This window comes from Notolabrus celidotus, chromosome 1 (assembly GCF_009762535.1).
Source record: "Notolabrus celidotus isolate fNotCel1 chromosome 1, fNotCel1.pri, whole genome shotgun sequence".
Lineage (NCBI taxonomy): Eukaryota > Metazoa > Chordata > Actinopteri > Labriformes > Labridae > Notolabrus > Notolabrus celidotus.
The window spans coordinates 598,267-619,557 of NC_048272.1; the positions used below are offsets into that span (position 1 = coordinate 598,267).

The 21,291-nt window shown below is 40.6% G+C and overlaps 1 protein-coding gene across 2 annotated transcripts in view; it reads left to right on the forward strand.

Annotated features, from left to right (window-relative positions):
* Positions 1 to 21,291, forward strand: part of LOC117822931 (histone deacetylase 7-like) — a 97,743-nt gene that overhangs the window by 45,609 nt on the left and 30,843 nt on the right. For both annotated transcript variants that reach the window (XM_034697899.1, XM_034697908.1), the window contains exons 6-11: positions 2,237 to 2,350; positions 2,637 to 2,734; positions 3,987 to 4,085; positions 6,464 to 6,617; positions 18,315 to 18,556; positions 18,663 to 18,869. In XM_034697899.1, coding sequence (XP_034553790.1) covers positions 2,237 to 2,350; positions 2,637 to 2,734; positions 3,987 to 4,085; positions 6,464 to 6,617; positions 18,315 to 18,556; positions 18,663 to 18,869 — 914 coding nt within the window. The remainder of the gene's footprint in view (positions 1 to 2,236; positions 2,351 to 2,636; positions 2,735 to 3,986; positions 4,086 to 6,463; positions 6,618 to 18,314; positions 18,557 to 18,662; positions 18,870 to 21,291) is intronic.

Consider the following 21,291-nt stretch of genomic DNA (forward strand, 5'->3'; position numbering starts at 1 on the left):
TTTTGTTCTGTGTGATACCTTTCAGCGTCTCAGCAAACTGTCATTATGTTACACTCTCTGGACCAGAGAATGGGACAGTAAGGGAGACACAGGAGTCTCCTTTCTAGTGAGATGAAACAAACTCATTAAGCATGAGGCCTGCAGGGCCAGAGAGTGACCAAACAGTAATAAAAAAAACACTGACCGTGAGACACAAAGAGCAAAACAGTTACATAACTCTAAGTTAGGAATTTGTAAAATGAACTGCGTGAGAGTCTGGAGCAGGTCTCCCTCAACGTGTGAATGAGAGTGGGAGTGGTTTTGTCTTCCTGTACATAGCCAGGACTACACTAACAATTCAAAATGCTTTTATTTGTTTGCGTTGCCCTAGAACCTTAAGGTGCCAGCACACACACACACACACACACACACACACACACACACACACACACACACACACACACACACACACATCACTGCTTTCTCTGGCTCAGTCTCAACAAAGAGCTGCCTTTTATCCGCTCTGAGCCAGCCTCTGATTGATTGTTGTGTTTGGGTTTGTTGGAGGCTGACCAATGTAAATATGGAACTTTTATATGCTGTTGACCAGGGTTGAGGTATTTGCTTAGGTCCAGCTGTGCTGCAGATTGCCTTAGAACGGAAAGTGAGTGCTTTATTGAAGTATGTGCATCACCGAGAAGGTATTGTTGCTGATGCAGTGGATGTTGAAAATTATTATTACTAAATGAAGCTCATAGATAGTCCAAACTGTAGTAAATGTAACCAAGGTACTGTTGGCACATATGTCCATGTCTTTTTGGGAATGTCCCATGGTATTTAATCTTTGGTCTAAGGTGGTTAAGATCCTTGAAAATATCTTAAAATGTCCAATCCCTATACAACCATCATTACTTTTATTTAATGATGACTCTGCTCTCAGAGGTACAACCAGATTGACCTTAAGGAAAATCATATTTGCAAGTTCAACTGCTGCTAAGAAGACCATAATACATTCCTGGTTCTCTACTGGACCTCCATCTTTAAAACAATGCTTTAATTACTTTAGAGATATCGCTCTCATAGAAAGGTCACTGGCTGTAATTCATAAGGCATGAGCATCCACTGTTGAGTCTTGGGATCTCCTTATTACTTCTCTTTTAAATGTAAAGCTATGACTGATGGGGGTTTTTTATAGAATATGAAACCTACACACATAGATAGATAGATAGATAGATAGATAGATAGATAGATAGATAGATAGATAGATAGATAGATAGATAGATAGATAGATAGATAGATAGATAGATAGATAGATAGATAGATAGATAGATAGATAGATAGATAAATTCAGATTCCAGCAGCCAGGTAATACCAAAGGACAGAAAAAATGAGCTATCTTATTGATGGATATATCCTTTCAAGCCTCTCCCTCTTCTATTTTATTTGTTATTTGTATTTATTATTATTTTATTCCAAATGTATGGATGATGGTGTGGCCTTGTGTCACTTCTCTTTAATTTACCTACATGTTCTCTGTCATTATTTTTGATTTATATTGTCTTTATAACACAGCATTGGTGATATGTAAATAGTTTGTTGGACGGCGATGTCAAAAATATATATATTATTATTAAATTATTAAAACTATAAGACCTAAGGGTTGATTATATCTGTGTGTGTGTGTGTGTGTGTGTGTGTGTGTGTGCCCTGCTAGGGGGGTACTTTTCAAAGGTCCTGGGACTTTCAGGGGGCGGGGCCTGCAATGCTGAATGTGTCTGATTGGTAGATTAAAGGTGCTTCTCTTCCTAGTTCTAGTCAATACTCGAGCTGCGGCGTTTTGAACTAGCTGAAGAATCTTGTCAGAATGATGTCATCCACGGGGGCTCAGTTATATGGATATGTACTTGAATTGATTTGTGAACTTGTGTGTGTTGTTGTGTGTATTGCTTGTATGTATAGGATGTGTGGACTGCTGTTGCGACACAAATTGCCCCTTGGGGACAATAAAGATTTTCTAATCTAATCTAATCTAAACGGTCTCTCCCGGTGTTACGGTTTTAAAAGTGACCCTGTAAACTGGAGACCTTCAGCTGAACGTAATGGTGTATACCTCACTGGCCTTACTTCAGCCCTCGGTGGAAACGCAGACAACAATGGGGGGGGCACAGGAACCTTTTAGTTCAGGGTGAAGTAGTTCTGGGAGCTAAACGATCCCTCATTATGTATGTCTTCTTTGCTTGTATTTGTGTATGTGCAGACTCTGAGCCCATTCTGAAGTGGAAGATAAAGAAGCTCATCAGTTCAAGGCCAAACCCACTGCTCCGAAAAATCAGCGCCCCTCCTGAGGTCAAGCACAGGACAGAAACTCTGGGTAAAGCCTCTTCATGGAGCAAAAATCACTGTCATGATCACCATGTGCTTCTGTTCAACTTCCACTGCTCTTTGTTTATGATAACAAAATGAGGCTTTCATGTTCCATTTCTTTTTCAGTTACTGTGAAAGATGTGTTTTTGTTAAATCTCAAGATTTGCTCTGCAGGCACAGTTTGATCAATTTTCCAACTCGCTTTGTGCGTCATTGATGCCGTACAAAAAACATCTGTTGTGACACTGTTGGCCCTCACGAGTTAATGGGCGTGTCTCAATTCTGTCACCCAGACTCCTCGAACAGCAGCAGCAGCAACCCAGCGTCAGGATGCAGCTCCCCCAATGACAGCCTCCAGTCAGACAACGGAGTCCTCCCACTGAACCATGAAGTGAGACCTCATTTTAAGTCTGTGTTACAGTAATGTGACAGGCGTTTTATCCACATTAGCAGAAGTTGGGATTCAGTGTCCTGTTCAAGCATTTACAGAAACTACACTGAAGACAAGAAGTGTTCAACATTCACTCCCTTTTGCCTTTTTCTTCCCATTATTACAAAAAGGTTTCCTGGAAACGGGTTTGCTCTATTTTTAACAAAAAGAACAAGAAGTCCTCGTGATGCAATTGTTGCAAAGGGTTTACTTTAAATCAGCAGCTGCTCCTTTAAAGAAAACAGCCACCAGTTAAATGTTAATCAGATGTGGAGATGCTACACTGATGCTGCAGAAAGCTTTACAAAGAGATGTCTGACAATCAATCAATCAGATGGGATACTATGGCATAAGGGGAGAAGAGAAGTGTCTAACTCTTTTTATATGAGATGATGTGATAGTTTATATGTGATTAAAACTTCTCCCTCACATTTGAGAACACCACTCTGACTCCATCAACCCATATTCCAAACCTCAGTACAACCTCACTTTTGAAAAACATGTCACTAACATCACCAGAACCGCCTTCTCTCACCTAAAAACCATCACCCCACTCCACCCACTACTCTCCTTCCCTGCAGCTGAAACCCTGATCCATGCTTCCATCACCTCCAGAATTGACTACTGTAAACAGCATCCTATTCGGCTCATCATCCAAAGTCTTCAATAAACTCCAGTACATCCAGAACTCAGCTGCCCGTCTACTCACTCACTCCCTTTCCCGTGATCACATCACCCCTGTCCTCCAAAACCTCCACTGGCTTCCTGTCCCCCTATGCATTCACTTCAAAGTCCTCCTCCTGACTTACAGAGCCCTCCATGACCTGGTCCCCTCCTATCTCACTGACCTTCTTCAACCCCTCCTGTGCTCTCCTCTCCTCCAATGAAAACCTCTTCTTCCCACCCTGTAGGACCAAGCCCTGAACCTGGGGCGACAGGGCTTACTCCATTGCTGGCCCCGCCCTCTGGAACTCCCTCCCCAAACACATACACAACTCCACTGACCTCCAAACATGCAAACCCCAGCTCCAAACTCACCTCTTCAGAACTGCTTTAACTGTTAATGTTTTTATATCCACTGTGTTTATTTTATTGTGTGCTATAAGTGTCTTTGAGTTCTGTGAAAACGCGCTATTTAAATAAAATGTATTATTATTATTATTATTATTACTGCACTGATCATTTCTGTAACTAATATCTCTATTTCTTTCAGGCACAAAGGTTGATTCTGAAGGATGGTAGTTTGGCTCATTTCACTGTGCCTCCCAACTCTACTGCAATGCCAAACATCACAGCTGGACTTCCTGCACAGGTTTGTAATGGCATTCAGTTCACAACCCTTTTTTTAATTAGTTCATAATTTATTTCACAAACTAAATGAGTACCAAGTTCTCAAATCTCTATCACTTTGAGCCGGGCGTACACTCTACCATTTTAAAAACGTCATGGTGTAAAGTGTAGTCTTTGGCTTGAGGCTCTGAATCACTGCACAAGAGTTTGCTGTGAATGGATGAAAATCTCCTACATGCCACTAATCCATTTCACCATTGGAGAGCTGCTGATTGGGCTGTTATCGGCCGTCCCAGTACTCTGTGCCCCCCTGTACACTGTACAGACAATGACGCCCGAGCAGCCTGATATGGGACCCTCACTTTAAATCAGCTGTGCGACTCAGAAATGGGGTCAGACTCTGCCTCAATATTCACAGTGTCCATGAGTAATGAGACTTTTACACTGTGTATCACTCCATCCCAGCCAGGTGTTTTGAATTCAGTTGATTAACATTTGAATAAATCAATCTTTATTTGTATAGCGCCAAATCACAACAAACGTTATCTCAAGATGCTTTTACAAACAGAGGAGGTCTAGACCACTCTATGTCAAATTATGAACAGAGACCCAACTTCAAGACAGGGTAAGACTCAGTCTGACCCCACCTTAATCCATCATGAGCATTGCACATCGCAGTATTTAGCTAGTTACAGTGGTGAGGACAAACTTCCTTCAACAGGCAGAAACCTCCAGCAGGACCAGACTCATGTTAGACACACTTCTGCTGAGACCATGTTGGGTCTTGAAAGACAGATAGAGGGGAGTAAGAGAGTAGTAGAAGCTGTTGCCGCTGGAGTCCAGCACCTCCGCAGCAGGAGGACGTCTACGGCAGCTCAGAGGAACCTACGAGACAAGGGAGCTCAGGGACTCCAGAAAGGTCTATGGTTAGTAACTTTAATGGGACAGGCAGAGTTAAAGTAAGTGATGGGGGGAAGGGGGTGGGATAGGATGCCAGTGTGTCAGTCTAAGCCTATAGCAGCATAACAAAAGCTGGTCCAAGGCTGATCCAGCTCTAACTATAAGCTTTATCAAAAAGGAAAGTTTGAAGCCTACTCTTAAAAGTAGAGAGGGTGTCTGCCTCCAGGACCTTGACTGGTAGAGGGACCTACGAGACAAGGGAGCTCAGGTACTCCAGAAAGGTCTATGGTTCGTAACTTTAATGGGACAAGGGGAGGTAAAGTAAGTGATGGAGGGTTGGGGGGGAAGGGGGTGGGATAAGATCCCAGTGTGTCAGTGCGCCAGTTCCCCCGGCAGTCTAAGTCTATAGCAGCATAACAAAAGCTGGTCCAAGCCTGATCCAGCTCTAACTATAAGCTTTATCAAAAAGGAAAGTTTGAAGCCTACTCTTAAAAGTGGAGAGGGTGTCTGCCTCCAGGACCTTGACTGGTAGAGGGACCTACGAGACAAGGGAGCTCAGGGGCTCCAAAAAGGTCTATGGTTAGTAACTTTAATGGGACAGGGAGAGGTAAAGTAAGTGATGGGGGGTTGGGATAGGATCCCAGTGTGTCAGTGCGCCAGTTCCCCCGGCAGTCTAAGTCTATAGCAGCATAACAAAAGCTGGTCCAGGCCTGATCCAGCTCTAACTATAAGCTTTATCAAAAAGGAAAGTTTGAAGCCTACTCTTAAAAGTAGAGAGGGTGTCTGCCTCCCGGACCCTGACTGGTAGATGATTCCAAAGGAGAAGGGCCTGATAACTGAAGGCTCTACCTCCCATACTACTTTTAGAGATTTTAGGTGCACAACAGACTCATATTTAACTGGTTACATTATAAATTAAAACATACAAGTTAATGTATATCAAACAAAGCTATTGATCTGTGGTAACCATGCACACAAACAGTGTGCGGCAGAGTGCAGGAGGAAGTTTGGGTTGCTTGACAGTGGTCAACAGTTTCAGTTGAGATGTGGACCTTTGGTATCTCTATTTATGTAACGTATTCAATCAACGTCACACAAAAGGGGGTTCTTGTGATATTTAAATACATCACATAATAGACAGAGATACCAGCCCATGGTATAAATGTGTGTGTGTGAATCTAACCTTGAATGTTTAAAAAGAGCCAGCAGTGTCGAACGCTTTAGGAAACATGTTTTATAATCAGGCTTTCACTTCCACTCTTGATGTCTGTGGTGTTATAGAGATGTTTATTTTAGGAATCAGTCATGAGGCAGTTTGTAACCTTGATGATATTATTAAAGTGGTTGATGAGTTTCTCTCTTCATTGCAAACAGCCAATAAAGCCACACCCAATGCACTTAAAGTCCATTTTGCTTAAGTGTGTGAAGTTGCAACCCTTGCAAATGCATCCCTAGTTTCTGGTGACCACTCCAGCCTTTTCTTCTTTTACCTCTCCCTAGGCTGAAATGCGGTTAGCGAGGCCGTATGCTGTATCTGCTCTGCATCAGGTCTACCTGCCTCTGGAAGGAAGCAGTCCAGGTCTGGCGCAGCGCCTACAGCCGGTGTTCATACTGGAGCCACATACTGGAATGGTGCATTCGCAGTTTGTCTCGCGTGAGTTGTCTGACACTAAATGTGTTCAATAGGAAGAAAAGAAAGAAATGTGTCAGCCATGCAAGCAACAACACAACAAATGTTTTGACGTGTTGTTCATGATTCTTTTGTTATGCAACAAGTATTGTGCATCTTGATCTTTTGTTCACAGTTTCACAAAAGATCAAGGGACTCTATTGAAGCCTTGGCTTTTATTTAGTCCTCTGTGATCAGGAACTCATGGTATCCATATGCAGTGTTGGGCAAAATACTTTAAAAAAGTAATTAGTCATAGTTACTAGTTACTTTCCCCAAAAAGTAATTGAATTAGTAACTGAATTACTCCTTCATGAATGTAATTAGTTACCTGGGAAAGTAATTATTGCGTTACTTTTTTTGAAAAACCTTCAAATATGTAAATTAATTTTGATTTTTGAGTGGGTTTCACGGGCCAGTTGCATAGAGTAGAACAGCATAGACGGGTACTTCATTTAACTTAATATTTATTGGACCTCAAACCACAACTGGTAGACATACTGTAGGCCGTAATTCAAGTATTTTCTTCACTACTAAAAGTTTCAACAATAACAAGTGCAACAAGTGCTTTTAGCTCAATGTACTGTAAAATAAAAAAAACTATCACACAGCTTCCAGACAATTGATATAAACTGTACTTCCAAGTATTTTCAACAAAACATTCTCAGTTTAAAAACTGTAAATTAAATAAATCAAACTGTCTCACAGCTTCCAGACAATTGATATAAACTGTAGGTCTTCAAGTATTTTCTTCAAAGCAAAAGTAAACAGTTTTAAAATAGAACTGAAAAGTAAGACATGGACAAATCAAACATTAGCTCCCAAACATTCCTTCATCTATCTACCATCCATATACTCTGAACACTTTAACTTCAACTTCTGTTAGAATAGCAGCTCTCTGTGAGAGAAGCAAGTGGGGGGGGGTGTATGTGGGTATGTGTGTGAGGGAGAGAGAGAAAGAGGGAGAGAGGGGAGAGAGAGAGAGAGAGAGAGAGAGAGAGATCCTGTGAATGCCAATTTTATCGGGACAGACCGCTCCGGACTCGTCATTATTGCATCTAGTTCTCTTGTGCGGCTGTTTGCGGCGGCGCGTTGAGGTTTAAACAACAACACCCACCTACCTGAACTCTGGCACTGATTGGCTTAACGTGAAATTGTACTCTACCTTTAGCCAATCATCATTACTTATGTGTCTGTCAGCCCTCCCTCTCACCAAAGAAAGACAGCCAACAAACATTTTATTTGCAGCTCCTGTCCTGTGCCTGGCTGAGCGAGCCAGGTCGGATGAGAGCTGTTAGATTTCAGTGCATAATAACGCGCCACATTTCTCTGTCGGTAACGGTAGCGGCGTTGTAACGTTTGAAATAGTAATTAATTAGATCACCCGTTACTGGAAAAAAATAACGCCGTTACTAACGCCGTTATTTTTAACCCCGTTATTCCCAACACTGTCCATATGTACACGTGTTTGCTGTTTTTCTGTTGCACTTTGATTTAAACTCTGTCTCAACTCAACTCAACTTTATTTATAAAGCACCTTTCATACATAAAAACATGTAACCCAAAGTGCTTCACAGAGTAACAGACAGTCAGAAAACAACAGCAATGGTAGAAAAAATTATAAAAGGCATGATTACAAAAGAAATACTTACTAACTAACTAACTAAAAATTTGAAGAAAATCAACACAGTATAATTAATAAAATAAGTAAGAGTGGAAAGAAAAGTTAAAAATAAGGTAGAGTTAACAAGATCAGATGAACACAAGAAATAAATAAGATAAATAAATACATGTTCACTAGCAAGGACCACGCCACACAAGGATATAAGTTGAACATTTAATGAATTAGTTGTGCGTGGTGTGCCCAGCAGAAGGAGACTCAGGATGGGGGTTCCGTCTCAGCGTTATCCTGCCGGAGCTGATCTTGACCCAGGTTGTTCCTGGAAGTAGACAGGGCATAGAAGGAGCGAGCACGAGTTGAGTAGGAGAGGACAAGGAAATAGGTTAAGTGCAGTAGAGTAAGGTGAGGGAGGGTGGGTTGAAGAATCACTGACAAGCAGTTGGAGTAGGCTGGCTACGTTTAAGAAGGCTTGTCAGGTGATTGAGGGTGTGGTTTAGGCGTGGTCCTGCTCCTGAATCTAAGTTAACACCTTAACTTCATTTAAAACAATGGTTTAGATAATAATGATTCAAATAATAAAAATAGTAATCATAATAATGCAGTCCAGGGCTAAAATAAACTACTCCAAATTAAAAGCCAGATTAAAAAGGTAAGTCTTAAGTTTACTTTTAAAAACACCCAGAGAGCTCACTGTTCCAGCATCCAGAGGCAGAGAGTTCCACAGCCTAGGGGCATAAAACAGAAAGCTCGCTCTCTCTCTCTTCAGTATGTCACAGTACATGTTGGCATTCATGGTTCCCTCAGTGAACTGTAGCTCCCCAGTGCCGGCAGCACTCATGCAGACCCAGACCATGACACTCCCACCACCATGCTTGACTGTAGGCAACACACACTTGTCTTTGTACTCCTCACCTGGGCGCCCACACACACGCTTGACACCTTCTGAACCCAATACGTTTATCTTGGTCTCATCAGACCACAAGACATGGTTCCAGTAATCCATGTCCTTAGTCTGCTGTCTTTAGCAAACTGTTTGCAGACTTTCTTGTGCTTCAGCTTTAGAAGAAATGTGAGGGATGTACTCACTTTTGTGAGATACTGTATATTTTTATCTGATTTAGAAGAAACAGTGACTGAAAACTGAAACCCACACTTAAAAACAACAACTGTTCTTTCTTTTTGTCTTTCTTTCTTTCTCCCTCTCTCTCTCTCTCTCTCTCTCTCTCTCTCTCTCTCTCTCTCTCTCTCTCTCTCTCTCTCTCTCTCTCTCTCTCTCTCACACACACGAGGAACATTTAAAAGGGAAGCATTCAAGGACCTCAGTGATCGGGCTGGAACATAAAATGACAGGAGATCAGTAATGTATGGAGGAGTAAGGCTGAAGGCTCTGGACCCCATGGTGGTTAAACAGGCGGGTAGTGTAGTGAGGTGAATGGAAGAAGAAGACCTGAGTGAGCGGCTGGGTGTGTTGATGTGGAGAAGTTCAGAGAGGTATGGAGGAGCGAGGTTATGGAGGGCCTTAAAGGTGTGGAGCAGGATCTTGTAATCGATGCAGGTCTTGACCGGTAACCAGTGAAGCTGCTGAAGGACGGGGCGATGTGATTAATGGATGGGGTTCTGGATTAGAGTTCTGGATCAGTTGGAATTTATGGATGGATTTGAGAGGGAGACCAAAGAGGAGGGAGTTACAGTAATCAATGCATGAAGGGACCAGGGTGTGAACGAGTGTGGCAGTGCTGTTGGGTGTGAGGGACGGGCGGAGGCTGTTGATGTTACATAGATGGAAATATGCAGACCGAGTGACGTTATTGATGTGGGATTGACACCCAGACTCTTAACCTGGGGGGAGGGAGAAACTGAGGAGTTGTCAATGGTAAATGAAAAACTGTTGAGCTTGGAAATGGTGGATTTTGTGCCCATGAGGAGAACCTCAGTTTTATTACTGTTTAATTTTAGAAAGTTGAAAGTGAACCAGGATTTTATTTCATTCAGACAGGCAGAGAGGGAAGTGGGTGGGAGGGAGGAGGGGGGTTTGGTTGACAGGTAGAGCTGGGTGTCATCTGCATAGCAATGGAAACTGATGTTGAATTTACAGAAGATATGACCAAGAGGAAGAAGATAAATGATGAATAGGTTTAAGCTAAGGAATGAAAGAGAACAGTCCATAATTATATATATGAAGCTGTACTTAATGTCCCTCTTCTGCAGTCTTGTAAAGGACTCAGATGGTACACCAGTTTGAACCTTTGATCGAAAGCTCTTCTCTAGTGAGTGACGTGTAAGATTCCTTAGAGATAACTCAGAAGCTGGTTTTCTCCTCTACCTTTTGTCAACCTTGAACATTCCTAACCAAACAATAGACTGTGTACATACCGGAGACTTATGTCACTGCAGCTTTTTTAAGCAACTGAAGACTCCTTGGAGTTCATCCAAGAGTTATTAGATAACCATCCAGCTGGGTTGTTATCACCTCTGGAAGAATGAAGCAGAAGCCTGCTGCCTCACTTTGTTTGATGTCTGTGCTTTGTTCAAAACAATGTCAGTAAATTATCACACTAAATGATGTAAAGATCATTACCTTATCTACAAAAACAGGGATATATAATAATAATAATAATACATTTTATTTAGAAGCACCTTTCAAAACACTTAAGGTCACTTTACAAACAGAATAAAACACAATAAATAAAAACAAGCAGAGTTACACCAAGTTAAAATGAGGCGGTGAAGTTAGACAGTGAATGCAGTTTGAAACAGATGAGTTTTGAGTTTTGATTTGAAGAGGGGTAGTGAGTCAGAGTTTTGGATGTCTGGTGGGAGTGAGTTCCAGAGTTGGGGAGCAGAGAGACTGAAAGCTCGGCTCCCCATGGTGCTGAGACGGGCAGGGGGCACAGAGAGGTGGAGGGAGGAGGAGGAGGAAGATCTGAGGGAGTGAGAGGGTGTGACAATGTGGAGGAGATCAGACAGATACAGGGGGGAGAGGTTGTGGATGGCCTTGAATGTGTACAGGAGGATTTTTTGAAGTTAATTCTGAGTTTGAACTGGAGCCAGTGGAGCTGCTGGAGGACGGGGGTGATGTGGTGAAAGGAGGGGGTTCTGGTGCAGAGTTCTGGACCACTTGAAGTTTATGAAGGGATTTGTGAGGGACACCAAAGAGGAGTGAGTTACAGTAATCAATACGGGAGGTGACGAGACTGTGGACCAGGATAGCAGTGGTGTGAGGGGTGAGAGAGTCAAGTCAAGTCAAGTCAACTTTATTTATACAGCACATTTAAAAACAACCAGTGTTGGCTAAAGTGCTTTACAAGGTAAAAAGTGAAAATTACATGAAGACAACAATAAACAACAACATAACAGGATATTAATGTCCTCTTCACGAGGAGAAGGCCAAAGAGAAGAGATGGGTCTTCAACAAAGATTTAAAACATTCAACAGTGGGGGGCCGATCTTAATTGGGGTGGCAAGCCATTCCAGAGCTTGGGGGCCGCTGCTGCAAAGGGACGGCCTCCCCGGGTTTTAAGGCGACTTTTAGGCACATCCAGGAGCAGCTGGTTTGTTGACCTCAGTGCTCGGGTTGGGTTGTGAGCATGGAGAAGATCAGCCAAGTAGGATGGTGCCAATCCATTTAGGGCCTTGTATGTTAAAAGTGCAACTTTAAAATCAATCCTGTGACGGACTGGGAGCCAGTGGAGAGCACGCAGCACAGGTGTGATGTGCTCCCTCTTTTTCCTGCCAGTCAGGAGGCGAGCTGCCGCATTTTGTACAAGCTGCAGGCGCTGAATAGACGCCATGTCTAAGCCGACATACAAAGAATTACAATAATGAAGCCTAGCCGTAATAAAGGCGTGTACAACTCTCTCTAGATCCTTAGGAGGGAGATATGCCTTCACCTTCGCTATGAGTCTCAGCTGGAAGAAGCTGGACTGAACCACAGAAGAGATTTGTTTCCTAACTTTGAAGGCACTGTCAAAATGAACTCCAAGGCTCTTTACAGAGGAGTGAACATTTGCTGCGAGAGGGCCGAGAGTGCTCCCATCGAACTGTTGGGGCCGTCCAAATACAATGACCTCAGTCTTTTCCTCGTTAAGGTGCAGAAAATTTAGGCTCAGCCATAACTTTACATCTTTCAAACAGTTGAATAAGGACTGCAGGGATCCATTCCTCTTTAAGCTGAACGGCATATAAATTTGCACATCATCAGCATAACAATGAAATGAGACGCCATGTTTCTGGAAAATAGATCCCAGGGGCAGCATATACAACGAGAACAGGAGAGAGGGGCGGAGACGGTTGATGTTGTGGAGATGGAAGTATGCAGACCGGGTTATGTTATTGATGTGAGAGTGGAAAGAAAGTGAGCTGTTGAGGATGACACCCAGACTCTTTACCTGAGGAGAGGGGGGCACTGTTGAGCTGTCTATAGTGAGGGAGAAACTGTCAGCTTTGGATAAGGTGGATTTAGTACCTATGAAGAGGAGGTCTGTTTTATTGCTGTTAAATATAGAGTATATACCAAAAATGTCAGTATGAGCTCATATTTGTTTTAATGATTGTATGTACAGGCACACAGAGTTGAGTTAGGGCCTCAGTATTTAGAGGTGAAACCATTGAAAATAACTGTAGAGCTCTCAGCACTAGGTGTGACCTGACACAAGTGCCGCAAGGCTGCTGATTCACAAGTAAATTCATCACAGAGAGTCACACATTTTTAAATGGTATCATTATACAGAGAACTCTTTGATCTACATCTTCTGTATCCACCCTCCCCTGATTTTACAATCTATAGGGACACACACAGCACATGTAGAAGAAGAGTAGACTTTGACATTAATGTTTCATTCTTTCTTCACACCCACACATCAGCTGAAGGATGATGACGCCTTTTAGATCATCTCCAACAAAGGCTGAAGCAGTAGATGTTTTAAAGAGCGCCCAGGGCCTACTAGTGTACTACATCAAGCTCTAAGACTTTTGTTTTGATGAGGCAGATGTCATGGATGCCTTCATGTGAAGTAAAGAGCGTTATATCTGTAACCGCTGCTGTTGTTGATTTACAAATCCAGTGCAGCCTTAAAGCTAGGGTTGGTAGTCTCGGAAAACCAGGATGAATTTGAATGTAGCTTTTCCTCATGACTCCGTCTAACCCCTCCCCTCCTCCCTCAGAGCTCCTCCAAAACGACCCCCCCCGCTCACATGCACGAGCGCCGCTGATTCTCGACCATATGATCGTGACTGATTCAAAACCGGTCCTCGCCAAAACATTCTCATAGTGAAAGTTAAAAACACAAACAAACATGGCTGCTGTTAGCACTCACAACTGTCATGCTAGCATTATCCAGTTGTACCGGTGACACGATATCAGGAGTAAAGTTATAACACATATATAATACTGTAACAACTCTACTGTTTGTTAAACCTGTTCAGTGTAGATGTTCTTAATTCCTACAGTGTTGACAGTCAGTGAAGGCATCAGGAGAGGTGTAGAGTGTGTGAGCGGGAGAGAGGAGAGACAAGAGGAGAAGTTCTTCATTCATTCAAACATTGATTGTTGTTTTGTTGGTTGGCGTGATCACGGCCGACAGTGACCGGTTATTAAAGATCAACGTGTTCACGAACCGGCTCGTCATCACTACAGCGTCCGCACGGACGCTACAGTACATCTACAATTCTGTAGGACTTACTGAACGTCATTAATTATTCTGCTTGTTGGTGAGAGCTTTTTAGACTCTGATCCGGACTACAGTCCTGAGCAAAGCACCTCATCAGGTCAGAGGGGACAGGCCCGAGGTCGAGCGAGAGGGGCAGTCAATAGAGTCAGGGGAAGTAGAGGCAGGAGACGGGGACTCGGAGGAGTACACGCCGGGGAAATGTACGCGCAGGAGGAGGGCAGAACGGCAGGACGGGATTTGATTGGTTTAAAATTTGGGGAGCCGAAAAACAGTGATTGGTTGGTGTTTTCCCAGGTTTACTCCGGCTGTAGATAGCAGCTTTTTTTCACTCTTTTTTAGGAACACATTATGTATTGATTACCATCAGGACATAAAGATCATTTTAACCAGTATGACAAAAAGTGGATCTAAATCTGATTACCAACCCCAGCTTTAAGGGGAACAGAGATATGTTAATTGACATGTTCACATTCACAATATCTAAATATAAGAGTGTTACTCTTAACACTAACACAAGTTTGCCCTCCTCAGCATGTATACTCATCTCTCAATGGGCTTACACCTCTGTCTGCAGAAGCTTTTTTGTGTAACAGTTTCTGTGTGTGTGAACCATTACCCTCAAAGTTCAAATTCTGTAACATGTTTTGTTTCAGCAGGATAGTGAAGTCCTGCATTTTGGCTCAAAGGCAAGGCTCAGAGATACATATTCATATTTAGCAGAGTGATCATTAATGTCATGAGCAAGCCCTGCAAGTCAAAATGTCTGCTGTGAGCAAAGCCTAGAAAAGAGACCTTATGATAGTATTACAACTGGATTTATTTTACACTGGTTTGTATTTACAGCTCAAGAGCACCCTCTACTTGATTTTAAGGGTGCTGCACTTTTTTTACACAAAGGAATAAAGCTGCAAATGCAAGCAACATAATCTTCTTGGTTACACAAAGATGCATTAAATAACACAATGTGTATTTTTCATTGTAGTGTGGTTTTAAAAATGAAACACAGCTTTCATTTGTTTTACACTGGAAAAAAGGACCTTCAAAAACAAGTAAAAAAAACAGCCAATAGAAGAAGTGAAAATTAGCTTGGTGAGATTTCTTAAAATAAGACATAATATTTAGAAAACTGTGATCTTAAAATAAGCAGGGAAAAATTATTTTAACAATATTTAACAAGTATTTTAAAGCTCAGTTTCTCAGAATAAACCAGGAATGATAACAATTAGTATTTTTCACACAAAGAAAGATTTCTGCACTAATATATTTCATGTCAACTTCTTCATTTGATGATCATTCACCTTAATAAGTTGTATTATAGCGGCACTTCTCTAGGTTTAAGACCATCTTGTACTTGAAATAAGATGACAAAGTTGAATTGTCTCATTTTGAGATATAATTTTAGATATAAACTTTAGGATAAGACAGCTATGCTCTAAAGGAGGTGTTTCACTGTGTGCATGTAGTTTGAGGATATACAGTATCTCACAAAAGTGAGTACCCCCCTCACATTTCTGCACATATTTAATTCTATCTTTTCATGGGACAACTCTGAAGAAATGACACTTTGATACAATGTAAAGTAGTCAGTGAACAGCTTGTATTACAGTGTAACTTTACTGTTTATCTTGGTCTCATCAGACCACAAGACCAGGTTCCAGTAATCCATGTCCTTAGTCTGCTGTCTTGAATGACTGTTTGCAGACTTTCTTGTGCTTCAGCTTTAGAAGAAATGTGAGGGGTGTACTCACTTTTGTGAGATACTGTATATTTTTATCTGATTTAGAAGAAACAGTGACTGAAAACTGAAATCCATCCTTAAAAACAACAACTTCTCTTTCTCTCTTTCTTTCCTTCTTTTTGTCTTTCTTTCCTTCTTTCTTTCTTTATTTCTTTCTTTCTTCCTTCCTTTCTTTCTTCCTTCCTTTCTTTCTTTATTTCTTACTTTCTTCCTTTCTTTCTTTCTTTCTTTCTTTCCTTCTTTATTTCTTCCTCTTTCTTTCTTTCCTTCTTTCTTTCTTCCTCTTTCTTTCTTCCTTCCTTTCTTTCTTCTTTCTTTCTTACTTTCTTCCTTTCTTTCTTTCTTTCTTTCTTTCTTCTTTCTTTCTTTATTTCTTTCTTTCCTTCTTTCTTTCTTCCTCTTTCTTTCTTCCTTTCTTTCTTTGTTTCTCTCTTTCTTTCTTCCTTCCTTTTTTTTTCTTTCTTTCTTTCCTTCTTTCTTTCTTTCTTTCTTTCTCTCTTTCTTTCTTCCTTTCTTTCTTTCTTCCTTCTTTCTTTTCTTTCCTTTCTTTTTTCTTTTCTTCTTCTTTTCTTTCTTTCTCTCTTCTCTCTTCTTCCTTTCTTTCTCTCTTTCTTTTCCTCTTTCTTCTTCTTTTCTCTCTTTCTCTTCTTTCCTTTTCTTCTTTCCTTCTTTTTCTTTCTTTCTTCCTTCTTTTTCTTTTCTCTTTCTTCTTTTCTCTTTTCTTATTCTTTCTTTTTTCTTTCTTCCTTCCTTTTTTCTTTCTTTTTCCTCTTCTTCTCTTTCTTCTTCTCTTTCTTCTTCTCTCTTTCTTCTTTCTTCTTTCTCTCTTTCTTTTCCTTTCTTCTTTCTTCTTCTTTCTTTCTCTTTCTTTCCTTATCTTTCTTTCTTTTCTTCTTATTTTCTTCCTTCTTTCTTCTTTCTTCTTCTTTCTTTATTTCTTTCTTTCTTTCTTTCTCTCTTTCTCTCTTTCTCTCTCTCTTTCTTCCTTCCTTTCTTTCTTTCTTCCTTTCTTTCTTTCTTTCCTTCTTTCTTTCTTTCTTTCTTTATTTCTTCCTTCCTTTCTTTCTTTCTTTCCTTCTTCTTTCTTTCTTTATTCTTTCTTTATTCTTTATTCTTTATTCTTTCTTTATTCTTTCTTCTTTCTTTCTTTATTCTTTCTTCTTTCTTTCTTTCTTCCTTTCTTCTCTTTTCTTTCTTTTATTCTTCTTCTTCTTATTTTTTCTTCTTCTTTCTTTCTTTACTTCTTTCTTTCTTCCTTTCTTTCTTCCTTTCTTTCTTCCCTTCTTTCTTTCTTTATTTCTTTCTTTCCTTCTTTCTTTCTTCTTTTCTTTATTTCTTTCTCTCTTTCTTTCTTCCTTTCTTTCTTCCTTTCTTTCTTTCTTTCTTTATTTCTTTCTTTCCTTCTTTATTTCTTTCTTTCCTTCTTTCTTTCTTTCTTTCCTTCTTTCTTTCTTTCTTTCTTTCTTTCCTTCTTTCTTTCCTTCTTTCTTTCTTTATTTCTTTCTTTCCTTCTTCCTTCCTTCCTTCCTTCCTTCATTTCTTTCTTTCTTTCTTTTTTTCTTTCTTTCTTCCTTCCTTTCTTTCTTTTATCAATGGATCTGTTTTCTGATAGATTAATAAAAGTCATTTCCTTAAATCAAGTAAAGTGTTTGTCTTAAATCAAGATTATCCGTCTTCTACAAATAAGATCTCAGCTTGAAAAATGTCTGAAATGTTAAATAAACCTTGTTTCTTCTAAATTAAAACTCAAAACAAGATCATTTCAAGATTGTTTGACTGAACAAGATGTTTAAGATGTCTTAAAACAAGTCCCTCTATCTTGCTCACATGTTACTTGTTCAGTTAATTTATTTAGAAGACATTTAGACTAAAAATGAGAAATTTCACTTGGTAAGATTTTGAGTTTTTGCAGTGTATGTACTCATCTCTATTTCTGAGTCATATGAACTGTTGATTTAGATTTTTAAAATCTGTATTATATCCCTTACAACCATAATTCTCGTCCTGTTTTACTTTGACTCTGCTTTTATTTTTATTTTGTCATGTTAATTGTGGGAGCCTAAATACAATTCATGGTGTTAAAATAATTTAAGTTCATGTACAAATAATAATATGCATAAATAGTTCATTTATAAGGATTAAGATAAATATTTACGAATATAAGGATGATAAATAGTTAAAGTTCATAGTGATGTAAGTAATTCTCATAATATTAAAATGGTATGTGGATGTGTGATATAGATTGTCATGTGTTGGAAGGGTGGCTAAAGCATGCATGCATGCTGTAACTCCGCCCCCTTGTCAAGTTTCCTTTTTGGATTAATGAGCAGTTAGGCAAGCAGAGAGAGTGGAGCCACACAGTTTTTTGACCTCTCTCTCTCTGAAGCTCTTTTATTCTTTCTGGATTTTGTGGATAAAACTTGGATAATTGACACCTTTCTGTACTGTTCTATTATTTTGGCTCAAGTAAACAGTTGAACCTTTCATCAAGTTGTCGAGTGGATTTTTTGGGAGATTTTGAGAGCGTCAAAACTACGGCTTCGTTCAGTGGAATCCACATTAATCTCAATTTAACTGTACAGTATTTTCCCCCCTTCATATTATTTAACCTCCATCTCTCTTTCTCTCTGTCTCGCCTCTCCCCCTCTCTGTAGTTCATGGCATGAGCTCTGTTCCTCTGCAGCACCCCCAGCAGTCTCACCTGTCCAGAAGAGAAGGCGTAGTGCCTTTGTCTTCCCACAGACCTCTGGAGCGAACACGCTCAGAGCCTCCACCCTACAGCCACTCTCCACTCTCCACTCTGCATGCAAGCCATCAGACACACATCCACTCCCAGTTGCCTCAGCAATACACACGGGGGTTGGAGAGGTTCAAGCAGAACGCACCCCTGAGAAAGGTGAAGTGGATTTACCTTTTTAGACATATTTTTTAAACTTTTTAAAAAATGATTAAATATTGAAACTTAAGATCTTATATCAACTGACAAACCTCCCTCAACACAGATCCCATCAGAGGACATGGACCTGGAGGAGATTGGATCAGAATTTGGTTCAGGGTCTGGGTCCGTCTGTGGCTCAGAGCCGGGCTCAGTGGGTGAGGAAGGTCACCGCAGGAGACAGAGCACAGCCAGCACAGACTCTGTTTACGACACAGAGTCCAATACCTCCTCAAGGGAGAGCTTGATCGAGCCTCCACACTCCCTCAATCAGGTAATATAAACTCATCAGCACATACAGAGACACATACTCACCCATAGGAAAATAAATGTAGAGAGGAGATCTCTAAAGTGTTTCATTTCTGTGTCCAAGACAACAAGGAGATCTGTTTGAAAGCAAAATGAGACTATAGCTTATGTCTCCTGTTTCTCATTCTTGTCTCCAGAAAAAAAAGTTGTAAAAAGTCTCAGCTTAGTCTCCCTTTCAGTTCAAAAGGAGATCTGGTCCAAATCTGAAATGATTCTCAGGTATTTCTCAAGTGTTGTGACTCCTTTTGAGCTCAGGTGGAGAAATCAGGGAGCTCTCTCAATTGTCTCAATCTAACCTCATCCATTTGTTTTTGTCAGACTCAGTTTTTTGTGTCTCAAGTTGAGCTCAGATGGAGCAAAGAAAGAGCCTGAGCTCATCTTTTCATCAACATTTATAGTGCCCTGCAAAATTAACATTTCAATGTAATTGTCCACAAAGTTACAATTCTCATTAAAACATTTGAACCACTTCAAGATCAGATATTTAGATGTGAAATTATCTCTTCTTTGACTTCACAGTCTGGTCCTTCCTTTACAAGTCTGTTTGGAACAAAACAACTTCACAAAGATTTAGTGGATTTGAGAGAAATTGCAAAAGATAGAGATTTCATACAACAGGTATGACAGACCATTTATTTAAAATATGGGCCGCAAAAGGTCTGACCAGATTTATCCAGATTATTACAATTAAAGGGGTGGATTCTTTTGGGCGCTGGTGGCCTAGCGGTCTAAGCGCCCCACATACAGAGGCTACAGTCCTCGTCACAGGGGTTGCTGGTTCGATTCCCGGCCGGTCGACCATTTCCTGCATGTCCTCCCCCGCTCACTACTCCCCACATTTCCTGTCTCTCTTCAGCTGTCCTGTCAAATAAAGGCAAAAAGGCCAAAAATATAATTAAAAAAAGAGAAGAAAATGATCCATTAATGAGATCTCTCATTTAAGTCTGAAATAAGACTCATGTCATGGTCTCAACTATTTCTCCTAGTGAATTTTAGGAGAAACTAATGAGAACAATTTGAAACTTGAATGAGGCTGAAGTGAGGATCTCAATTTTTGTCTCCAGAGACTTAGAAGAGAAACTCTTGAGCAGTAACATTTCCCTCTTCCCATGAGGACAATAAATTACTTTACATCAAAAGAAAATCTCCATGATGCTAATAATGTTCTTTATGCCACTAGAGTCTCTGCATGGGAGTTGTGTAAATGTAAATTCCAAATTACATTCTCGGTAGCTCTATTTTTTTTTTGTCATTCAACTTTGTAATTGCATTTTTCCCAGTATTTCCTTTTCACCACAAGTTGGCAAATTATCTATAAGTAATACAAAACCAACAAACAGAAAATAGAGAAAAAAAAACATATAATAATAATAATAATAATAAAACAAATAAATAAATCCAAAAAATAATGATAAAGAAAAATAGCATTCCTAATTTTCTCGGTGATGTTTAGAGGTTAACATATATTGTATTTCATGTCACAATATTACATTTCATAATGGCGTTCATCTGACATAGAAGACAAATTAATTACACATCAGATACCATCGGTCACCTTCTCCAATCATTTCCAAATAAGGACCCCGTATTGATCTGAATACTTTGGTGCTATTGTTGCTAACCTCCCGACTTGACTATTGCAACAGCATTCTCTCCGGCCTCCCCTTCAACAACCTCAAAAAACTTCAATATGTCCAAAATTCAGCTGCCCGATTACTCACCCACTCCCGCTCCAGAGCCCACATCACACCCATCCTTCAGCACCTCCACTGGCTCCCCATTCAGCCCCGAATCCACTTCAAGATCCTGCTCATCACCTACAAAGCCCTCAATAACCTCGCCCCCTCTTACCTGACAGACCTCCTCAATCTCGCCGCCTCAGATCATCAGATGCCAACCCCCTGTCCCCCTATCGCCAAGTCCAAGCACCGCACCTTGGGGGGGACAGAGTCTTTGCTATCGCTGCCCCCCACTCTCTGAAACTCTCTCCCTCCACAAATCCACAACTCTGACTCTCTCCTCTCATTTAAAAACCACCTGAAGACCTTCCTGTTCCAAAAAGCATACAACACATGACCTCTCCCCCCCGCCCCACCTCTGTCCCACCTCTGTCCCACCTCTGTCCTACCTCTGTCCCACCTCTGTCCCACCTCTGTCCCTGTTTTGTTTTATTTATATGTTTTATTTTTTTAGTTTCTGCTTATGTAAAGCGACTTTGAGTACTTAGAAAAGCGCTATATAAATTCTATGAATTATTGTTATTATTATTATTATTGTTGATTCTGTAGACAAGCTGTTCAAAGGAAGCTATCCTGGCCAGTTCATTTCCTGCATCCTGTTGTAAAAGCTAATTTCACCCAAACATACATTCTTGAGGGCAGATTAGT